Source organism: Epinephelus fuscoguttatus, linkage group LG5 (genome assembly GCF_011397635.1).
Source record: "Epinephelus fuscoguttatus linkage group LG5, E.fuscoguttatus.final_Chr_v1".
NCBI classification, from domain to species: Eukaryota; Metazoa; Chordata; class Actinopteri; order Perciformes; family Serranidae; genus Epinephelus; species Epinephelus fuscoguttatus.
In genome coordinates this window covers 1302944-1314119 of record NC_064756.1, presented here as the reverse complement: position 1 = coordinate 1314119, position 11176 = coordinate 1302944, and the positions used below count along the sequence as shown (strand labels likewise).

Below are 11176 nucleotides of genomic sequence, written 5' to 3'. Positions count from 1 at the left end.
CTTATCATAAAATAAGAGAAGTACCTGTACCTGTCTGTCACTGTAGCTATAAAGTAAACATGTTCACTTCAGTCTGAGCTTTTTCTGAAGAAATTCTACAGGTGGATAAACCTTACGATTTATTTTGAAATAAGTTTCTATGACATCTGGGGGAATAGTCTATTAAATGCTGATTTAATGCAGCGGAGTCTGGCAACCGGATCGGCCGTGTCATTGTTGGTAAGGGCCCAGTGATGGCAGTGTCGGCAGTCACCAATTATTCAGCCCGATTCTACGGGGTCATTTATTTCAAGTCTCAGCAGAGTTGGGCAGCTGGATGCAACTGACTTGTTTCTTTTGGCATGCCAAGTTTGGGACGATGAGGGTCGAGTCATTGTTGATAAGGGCCCAGTGATGGCAGTGTCGGCAGTCGGGATCAGGCCAGTTAATTTGGCCCAATTCTGGGGGGTCCTTTGTCTTGAGTCTCAGCTGGATGCAGCCGGCTAACCTCTTTTGACATGCAGACTTTTGGCCAATGATGGGCCAGGTCATTTTTGATAAGGGCCCATGGTGCCCGTATCGCTAGCCAGAATTGGGCCAAGTTATTTTGCTGCAACAGTTTTTTTGTCCCGATTCTGGGACGGTATCCCGAGTCTCTCAAGTCATAGAGGGCAACCGGATGCAGCCAACTTTTGTCTTGTGCTGAGTTCAGGCCGATGTTGGGCCAAGTCAACCTGGCTGCCAGGATTAGAATGTGCACCAAAGAAAACATCTATTTTACAACACACTGTGTATATATATATATATACGTGTGTGTGTGTGTGTGTGTGTGTGTGTGTGTATACATATACATTATATATATATATATATATATATATATATATATATATATATATATATATATATTCTATTGTACAAAGAACTTGTCTGACATTAAGCTTTACATTTTGATAATCCTATATGTCAGCTCTAAGATATATTTGCTATTTAAATATATTAACTTATATTCAATATATATTTCATAGTTAGGCGCGTTGCGGTCATTATATAATAAATATATAAACGCGATTTATTTTGAAGGGCTCGCGCCGTGTTCCAGCTCCGCGGTTGGCGGGCTGCACGCGCGTCCAATCTGCGCTCGCTCGCGCTGTTTCGGCGGCAGCAGGGCGGGGTTTGTTTTGAGAGCGGACCGGAGAGAGAAGACTCACCAGGGAAGATGGCGACCGCAGGGTCCGCCGAACGGCCTGGCAGACCGGCCAGCGCCGCCGCCGTCGCCGGCAAGTACCGGTCCGGGTCCCGAGCTCGGCGCGGGTCCGGGTCCGGGTCCGGGTCCAGCCCTCCGGAGAACGAGGCGAAGAAGTGCTCGGCGTGCGCGGAGGGGCAGCCCGGCGGCAGCCCGCCCTGCGGACACCCGGCCTGTCCGCTGTGCCGAGCCCAGAGACACTCCGGCAGCGGAGAGCGGTTCCGGAGGAGGAGTGACCCCGAGAGGAGCAGCAGCAGGCCGGGCAGGAGGGACTGCGACAGCCGGAAAGGTCGGTGTGTTTACCGGGGGAGGTGCAGCTCAGTGGCCGCCGTGTGAGCACCGCCGCTCGGTGTTTGTTTCACAAACCGACCGCCAGAAAAACAGTTTGACGGTGTTCAGTGTAACTTTAGTCCAAGTTTAGTGTGAGCAGCAGCAGGAGGCCTGGAGACTTTATTCATGTCTGACAGGAGAAATGTTAGTTACATATTCACATCATTAACCAAACGCTCTGAATTCAAATCTGTTTTCTTCTTCTTCTTATTCACTGACCTCCAGTCAGCTGAGTCAGACTGTGGCGATGAGAGCAGCAGTTAAATCAGAGCTCAGTGGACATTGTTCTTTAACCTGGTTCATTTAGATGAATAAAAGCTGCAGTTTGAAGTGTAGCTGTACAGTTTGGGGTCAGGTCTGTAAAGAGGGTTGGTGTTGGAGGACTTGTCCAGACTTGTACAGCTGTAGGAGGAGCTGATGAACCACAGCACTTGATCAGGTCTTTATCTGAGTGTCTGTGTCCAGGTGGGTTTGAGTTGATTTCATCATCTCAGCAGTGTTTGGTTTTAATCATTTTATCTTCTTGTTTTCTTAAATCAAATCAGACAGATCTGTTCCTTTGAATCTTTGTTATGAGTAGTAGTTATTTTCTAATATTGAATTTAAACATGCTGTTAATGATAAACCATTTTTACCTATCAATAATCAGGGTTCCCACAAATCCTTCAAACTCTTAAAAGGCATTAAATTCAGTCATTTAACAGTAAGGCTTGTTTGTGTTGAAATGTCTTAAATCAATCTTTCAGAAGTTTTAAAAATGTGAAATTACTAAATATTGGCAACATTTATTTTCATAAATAATTTACCGAGCGCCCTGTTGCATTACGTTGCTACAGGTCAGCAACAACAATACCAATATCAACAATACTCATATTTAGTTTTCGGCCGGAATGCTCAGAGCAGAAGATCCACTGTTTGCTAGCTAACCATCACCCTGTACGACATCGAAAAGTGTAAATTTCACCTAAAATTGGCTGTTTATCCGAGATCTCACAGCATGGCCGAAACAGGTCAATGTATCCTCTTATAGTGGGTCGTATGTTATGTTCTTAACGCAAAGTCACGTAGATTTAGAAAAGTAAAGTTAGGTTTCCAAAAAGAGAAGTTCAAGTTACATAGGTTAGGTTTAGAAAAAGAAACATCGTCATGTGAGATACATGTCCTAAAGTTACGCACTTAATGTAAGGTTATTTACCTAACTTAAAGTCATGTACATAATGTATGGTTGGGCGTTGTCATGTTACCTACACATCCCAAAGTTATGTACTCCGTGTAAGGTCAAAGACTCTTAATCTGAAGTTACATACACAAAGTTATGTAGGTCAGGTTGAGGAAAAGAAATGTGGTTGGGTGTCGTCTTGTTACATACTTAACGTTAAGTTATGTTCTTAATGTAAAGTTACGTTGGTTAGGTTTAGTCTAAGAAGCATGGTTGGGGGCGTCATCATATTACATACTGAAAGTTATATAGTTTAGGTTTAGAAAAAGACACATGGTTACGTATATATCCTAAAGTTACACACTTAACGTAAGGTTACGTACTTGACATAAAGTTCCGTAGGTTAAGTTTAGGAAAATAAAGTTTCATAGCATAGATTTATAAAAAGAAACATGTTTTGGTGTCATCATGTTACGTACATATGCTAAAGTTATGTACTAATGGTACTTAACGAAAAGTTACATAGGTCAGGTTTAGGAAAATAAACATAGGTGGGCGTTGGTCAGTATGGTTAAATACTTGACGTAAAGTTACCTACTTAATGTAAAGTTGCATATCTTAGATTTGGGGGAAAAAATTGTCGTTGGGCGTCGTCACGTGATGCACTTGCGTAAAGTTACGTAGGTTAAGTTTTGGGTGTTGTCATGTTACGTACATATCCTAAAGTTACGTAGAAAGCAGAGGGACTGGTGCTTCTGCGTAATGTTTCTGACAAATTGTCCTAATTTTTCTTCAGTTTTGGTGATTGTAAATATTTTGTTCTGACTAGCATTAAAAAAAAGTCGTAAACGTAACGTACCTTAAAATGTAGAAGCCTGTTCATTACTGTGAGCCTATTTTAGCCTCTGTCTGTCATGGTAGATTTTTCCAGAACACGTGTCATAAATCAGTGTTACCACGTGTCATTAAATCTTCTGTGATTGAGGATTTTGACCTCAGCGTCAAATTAAAGATGTACTTAAATTATTAGCTGTAAGTTGTTTTCTGTAGCTGGAACTGTGATGGCATTGTTTTGTTTTGACTCTTCAGAGTTCTTCGTCTCTCCTGCTCTCATCCCAAAATGTGACGCTCCATCAGGACCAACGGGGAAACACAAAGTGAGTCCGATTTCCTGCTGTCAGTGAACGTAGCATGTGTAGCCTCAGACTGATGGTGGTTTGTGTTTCAGCTGCTGTTGTCTGAGGACAGAGAGGAGGTGAAGAGGAGGAACTGTAAGGACGATGAAGAGCCTGTGAGTCAAAGCAGCACTTTTATTGAACCTGAAGATGCATCGAGACGTTCAGCAGCTCAGACGTCTCAGAGTTATAACGATGTCACCTTTTTAAAGAAGTACAGATGGTTGCTAACAGACTCAGTCTGGATGTTTTCTTTTTGTTTTTCTGCAGGGAGTTCTGTCAGACTCAGAGAACGAGGAGCCGATCAGCAGGAGGATCAGAAACATCTCGGCCTTCGTCAGGAAAACCAAAAACTCGGTAGCCTTCACAGGGTGAGCACGACTCAGCTGCCTCAAACACCTTAAGTGGGATTTATACTCACGAATCACTCTGCAGTCACACCTACAAAACACTAGTCGGTGTCAGGGTTTCTGTGAAGTGCTGTTAAGATTAGTTGATTCAAAACGCACAGTAAACACACATTAAACACACAGTAAACACACAGTAAACACACACACAGTAAACATGGCTTAATAGAAACAGTTTCAAAGACAAATCTGCTTCACTATAACTCGCAGCATTCACAGACAAACACTTGTCTTTATCTGGACACATTTTCCCCACAAATACAACATGCTAACGTTATAAGCACATATGGCATTTTACATTGTATAAATTGGCCTAGTGACTAGTGGAGTTTTCCTCTGCTCATATGAAGTCCGAAATCAAAGTAAATAAAATCTTCGTTTCCACTGAGGGAAATGGTTTCAGCTCACAAAAATAGACAGAGGTCTGCGTCGCCGCGAGGTGTAGTTACAGTTCTTGGAGGTGCACATCAGGCTACAGTGTCAATTCGATGCAGAAGTATCAATCCCGCATTACACCGATAGGAATTGAAAGCTGATTGTTTGTTCCATCACAACATCAGCGCTGTGCCCCCACCATTTTGGACTGAAAGGCCATGACTGTATTATCAGACCTGTTAGGATAATTACCCACTTATCGTACAGTATATGGATGTGATCTCAATCATTTTGCTGACCTCGATATTGCCCGTTGTGTTTACATATGTGTTTGTTTACCTAAGAATGTCACCAACATGAGGTCAGAAAGCTGCAGCTTGGGAGTGGAAGAAGTTCTGTCCGTTAGGTTGCCACACCACACTCCAAAGTAGATGCACAACAGAGCACAGACCTTGTTTTGTTCAAAGCTGAAAAGTTGAAAAGACGTCGTACCCTACGCTGAAGCCTGACGTGCACATCTCCAGAAATGTAACTACATGTTGACCTGTCTGTTTGTCTGTCCACAAAATAGCATTTTAAGTCCTGTGTGTGATTTATCCTGGCTTCATACGATTAGAGGAAATCTCCGCTAGCTGCTAGGTTAATGTATACAATGTAAAATGCCATAGGCTTGTGCTAATAACGTTAGCATGTTGTATTTGTTTGGAAAACGTGTTTAGTATAAGACAGTTGTTTTGTCAGTGAACCTTGTGAGCTGTAATGGAGCTGAGTTTTGTAAAGTTACCTTTGTTACATGTTGCTGTTGTCCCTGGTTTTATATGAGAAGAGGAAAAGTCTTCTAGCTGCTAGCTGTTAGGCTAATTTATTCAATGTAAAATGCCATAGGCTTGTGCTAATAACATTAGCATGTTGTATTTGTGGGGAAAATGTGTCCAGATAAAGACAAGTGTTTGTCTGTGAATGCTGCGAGTTATAGTGAAGCTGATATGTGTACTTGTGTTTGTCAGTTTGGGATCATTTTAATTTTAATGGTGACCCGTTGGCGATTTCAGTCCAAAATGGTGGCAGTGCTAACGCAGATCCATCTTGCAGCAGCAGTTGTACAAGCACCATGGTCTGGAGTCGCTGCTTTCATGCTCTCTGGCTGTGTTATTACTCCATCATCTCACCTGTGTGTTCTTCTTAAGTGGTTCTCGGAGGAGTCAGAGCTGCACCGACCCGGTGGAGGACCGAGGAGGGAAGCTGAAGGTCATCGCACAGCCAGCCCTCATGGACAGAGTATGTTAGGCAATCTGTGGTGCTTAACCATATTAATGCATATGTGCAGCACCTTCTGTCTGCTAACACATACACTTTGGTCTGTCAGTGACTACATCTGTTTGTTTACTTCGGTTTGTCTGTTCTGGTCTGTCAGGTCGGCATCAGTCACAGTTACACAGCAGGAATCCTCCTCTCCTCGGAGAACAGTCGCTCGGTCTCCGCTCCCATCACCGCTCCTGACCGAAAGCTCACCTGGCGAGCTGTCGTCTCATCATCATCAACTCCGCTGGGCCTCCCTCCGCCCAGACCGGAGCGCTCCATCAGCCCAGAGAGCAATGACAGCATCTCCGAGGAGCTCAACCACTTCAAACCCATCGTCTGCTCGCCGTGCACGCCACCCAAACGCCTGCCTGATGGCCGTCTGGTGGAACCCACCATTGTAAAGTCCACGCCCAGGAACCTGACCCGCGGCTTGCAGAAGGCCACCAGCTATGAGGCCAGTCCCGCTGTCCTGCAGAAGTGGAGGCAGATCGAACTGGACCGGCAGAGCCTCAAAGTGAACTCCAAGGCGACGCTGACGAGCCCTGTCAGCGAGCTCCACAACAAGAACGGCGGGGGTGAGGACGCAAAAACCCATCAGTCGCTGGCGGGACAGGATGGAGACGGAGTGACGTCTGTCAACAAGAGGAGGCTGCTGTTCGACCCCCCGGCCGTAGACATGGACACCTTCCAGAAACAGTCCGTAAAGATCCGGGTCCCTGCAATCCGCTACAGCAGTGAGGCGACATTCAGAGGAAGTTCGGACTTTGAGCCGGCAGTCGGCGCTCCTGAATCCTGCAGTGGAGGAGGAGCGCTTTTTAGTCGGAAACAGTCGTTCTCACCGTACACTAAGAACTCTGGGTTCCAGTCGTGTAAATTAGTGCCAAAGGACTCTCAGAGTCCAAGGAAGGAGTCCGACAGTAGCCTCCACAACCAGTCTACCTCAAGGAGGGGCAAGAAGCGGGAACAGAAGACCAAACACCTGGACTCAGAGCGGGACTCAGACCTGAAAAGGAGCCGGTCGGTCAGCCAGGAGGCCTTCGACGAGCGGTACATCCATCAGATCCAGCAGGAGCGTCAGGACCGAGCGCTCGCCCTGAAGCTGCAGAGACAATTCGACCTGGAGAACCAGACCGCCAACCGCCGCAGGAGCCCCAACAAGTACTTCCTGCGGTCCTGGATGTCCAATCAGAACCGCAGGAGGCGCGGCCTAAGGAGATCACGACGAATCAACAAGAAGCACTAGAGAGGAGTCGTCTGCTGACTCGGCACAAAGACAGACAGAACGTGGTTCATATATGCAAAGTGACAAACGGTTTGATGCAAAGTATGAATGTTTTTACACGACAACAGTGAAACTCTGTTGAGGAAGGAGGTTATAAACTCTGAAACATTTCCTCCAAACGTCGTTTCTTTTGATCTGTTCACCAGCAAATCACCAAAAACTGAATGAAAATCAGCTGCAGCCTAAAATCTGAACTCTCATCACGTCTCCGGAGGACAAACGAACTTTCCATAGATTCAGTTCATTTACCAAAAATCCAGACTGACTCATACAACCAGATTGTGGCTGTAAAATCAACTTACACAGGGGCAACATGCATTAACACCTTTCACACCTATGGCCGGTCCCTGTTGACTCTCCCCAGACCCAGAGACCATCTGGGTGCAGACCTGGTCCAGGTCTTCTGTGTGTCGGTCAGGTTGTTTCATTAAAGAACGTCCACAACGAGTTGAACATGGACGAAACGATCGGAGCTCCTAACACAGCAGCTTCAGATCGTATAATCTGGGGCTTTAGGGGCCACTGAGGGTCTGAGGCTTCCTGCCAGACGTCTGAGGCCACTGGAGGTCTGAGGCCATCAATGGTTTTAGGCTTCAGGGGCAACCAGAGGTCTGAGGCTTCAGGGGCTGCCAAAGGTCTCAGGCCTCTTAAAGTCTTAGACTCCAGGGCCCAGTGGAGGCCTCCAGAGTTGTTAGGTCACTGGAGGTCTGTGGCTTTAGGGGCCACCAAAGGTTGAGGCTTTAGGGGCCACTATCTGTTGTTACTGGGACCCCTCTGCAGGTGACAGTCTTCCAGTCTGAATGTTTGTCAGACAGTCTTTGAACATGTTGAAGCTGTGGACTCTGCTCTGTGAGCGCTGAGGCTCATGGGTACTGTAGTCCTTTAGGAGTCCACAGACTGAACAGGAGGCGGATCAGGAGACAGGAGTCAGTTTGGTGTTTGGGGTCAGGATGGAAACAAACGGGACTCAACCTGTAGGAGGGGGAGGAGTCAGTGTTTTAACGCCTGAGGCCGCATTCACATTATTTGATTCATGGAAACAAAAACACAATCAGATCTAACCTGGAAAGTTCTGGATCAGGACCTCCAGGATTCACCTGGTTAATTCACGCTGAAGATAATCTGGACACACGATGATGACACAGGAAGCAAATGTGGTTGTTCAAACTGTTTAACAGCAGTGAAACAGATGAGGAAGGAAAACACTTTAGGACATGAACACAATTAAAATGAATATCGTCTCTAAGGCAGCAGAATTCAGATCCTTCAGTAGAGTCCTGATCTCTCAGAGTAACAGCACTGCAGGCTTTATGATTAATATACAGCAGGTGGTAATGACTGTAAAGTGTTGCTCTGTTTATTAATGTAAAATAATCAGTCTCATAAAGATGAACTACAAAAGCTCATGTCACCAATTTGATGGAAAAAATACACTTTAAAGCTATAGTGCGTAACTTGTGTCACCTCCCAGCGGATAATGCGTTATTACAACTAATAAGCCGGCAGCACTTCCATGTACACAGAGTAACACTCGCCAGTCGCCACACGCTGTACACAGAATAACACTTGGCTTTGTGGTAGGATCCACTTCTGCACCGTGTCTCGGCCGCTTCTCCACCATGTTGCTTTCTCTTTCTACCTGCGCTCTACCTCGCCGCTCTTCCTCCCCCTCCCATCTTGTTGTGAGGAAGCATTTCCTGTGTGCCAGCGCGGAATGTCGCCGGTCTACATGCATACTAAAAATGATATATATTGAAAAATACCGGGAGATGTTAGAGGAGCTGATCGGCTTAATCAGCATTGTGTCATCTCGTCTAGTAGTGGCTTGGGTGAAACGGACATTTACGGACCTGTAGAAGTTACGCACTATAGCTTTAATTCTTTGTAATGAGACATTTCCCCAAAATAATGACATCATCTCTCAAAATGAGGTAGATCTCAGGCTGAGTTCACACCTGCTCTGTTCGCTTCAGTTCAGTCAAACTCAGGTGTGTTTGCCCCCTCAGCGTGGTTCATTTGTGCAGGTGTGAACACACCAAAACAACCGGACCGAGACCTTCTTGAAGAGGTGGTCTCAGTCTGGTTCCAAAGGAACTCTGGTGCGGTTGGTTTGTGGTAAGAAGGTGTTGCGACCTGGATGTGAAGCAACTGCAGTCACATGACACATTGTTTGGGTTAAACATGAGCATGTTACAGTCCTGGAGGATTATTAATGTGCACCTCCTCCTGTACTGCCTTAATATGCACATTCAGCACATCCAATGCATCAAAACATTGTTTTCTAGTTGGAGCCGCGTTTGCCTCGTTTTCAAACTGTATGCTTTGACTAAAATGAACAATGACAGCAATATAGTCCACGATGAGCAGCGCTAAAATCAACCTGCGTAGTTGTCCCTCCATTGTGACATTAGAAAGTGTCACATTTATCTTGCAAGTGTACTCTTCTTCAGCGTTTGCTTTACTTCCTGGATTTTTCCCACATGGAAATTCTGACCAATCAAGAGCAGCTTTCTCACACAAGGCATTTGATCTGGTCCTCTTGTAAATGCTGCCGTGAGAACACCAACCAACTCTAGGCAATTACACAACTTTGGAACAACATGAGTCCCTGATTCAGACCAGAGGAGACCACTCTAGGGCTGACAGCAGCCTGAGGTAACTATATCTCGAAACAGTGGCGTGGTTGTAAAAATGAGTTCCTGTATCAGAATGAAAGACCAGTATGTCAAAGTAATGAGTGATTATCTCAGAATGGGTTTGTATCGCCCAACAATGACGTAGTTTCTCAAAAATAATGTGTTCGTATCTCAAACTAGTGACATAATAGTTATATTGGTATCTTGAAACAATGAAGGTCAGAAATGAGTTAGTATCTCAACAAAGAAACTGTCTAAAAACTAAGGAGTCACAATAAGGGAGTGTTAGCATGTCAAGAAAATGAGTTTGTATTTTGTTCAAATCTGTATCTTGAAATCTTGATGTAGTGTTTCTGAATAATGAGTCAGTGTCTTAAAAATGTGAAACAATATTTAATCTGAGGCCTTTTTCAGAGAGTTATTAATATGAGAAGGTTTCTCTATACTTTAAGATTCTGTGTTTTCAGATACCAACTCTTTATTTTGAGATACGTTGTCATTTTTAAAAAATACTTCTTCGTTTTGACATAGGAACTCTTTTTGAGATATTAAGTCATTATTTCAAGATGTCATTATATTGAGATACTTAATCATTTTTAGATTCTACGTCGTTACTTTTAGAAACTTCGTCGTCACTCTGAGATAACACGTGGTAACGTGTTCAGTATGTCGTGCTGCAGCGCGGCGCCGTAGGAGACGTCCTTACTTCCATGGTTTCCTCTGTGATGTGAATGCGGCCTCGCTCCATCAGCTGTTCATCATGTCTTTTACATTCCTGCAGTTTATTTCTTCTTTCTGTTAAAGTTGTGAAATCATCAGGAGGAGGGGACTGTTCTGATTTGTGAGATGAGTATTATTATTATTATTATTATTATTACGATTATTATTATTATTATTATTATTATTATTGTGTGTTATTGACAGAGTGTTTCTCTTCAGAGACTCTGAAGGGCTTTTTTTTTTTTTTACTGACGCCACATGAGCTTTACTCTGTACAACACTGATATGCACATTTTATAAAGTTGTACTTAAGTGTTGAGGAGTGTGTGTGTTGGGGGGGGTCAGGGTGGGGAAGGGGGGGTTAACGCTGAGTGCCAAATGATCAGAGACTCTCTGATGGACCATGTTAATTATTCAGTAGTTTTGTATGAGAGGAGATCTGTGGCTGCTGAGACCAAGAAAAACCTAAAGACCTGAGACAACCTGTGTCCTGTCGTCTTTGTAACACACACACACACACACACACACACACACACACAATAATATTTTGTCATCAAATATATAATTA

General features: G+C 44.4%; 2 protein-coding genes across 2 annotated transcripts in view; both read left to right on the top strand.

Moving 5' to 3' along the window:
• Nucleotides 1–11176, top strand: part of abcg1 (ATP-binding cassette, sub-family G (WHITE), member 1) — a 391642-nt gene that overhangs the window by 341423 nt on the left and 39043 nt on the right. The gene's annotated exons all lie outside the window — the stretch shown is intronic.
• rnf169 (ring finger protein 169) lies at nucleotides 1151–11071 on the top strand. Its single transcript, XM_049577602.1, has 6 exons — nucleotides 1151–1511; nucleotides 3801–3868; nucleotides 3940–4002; nucleotides 4157–4257; nucleotides 5856–5946; nucleotides 6083–11071. Exons 1-6 carry the CDS (start codon nucleotides 1196–1198, stop codon nucleotides 7211–7213), a joined length of 1770 nt encoding a protein of 589 aa, XP_049433559.1. The 5' UTR covers nucleotides 1151–1195; the 3' UTR covers nucleotides 7214–11071.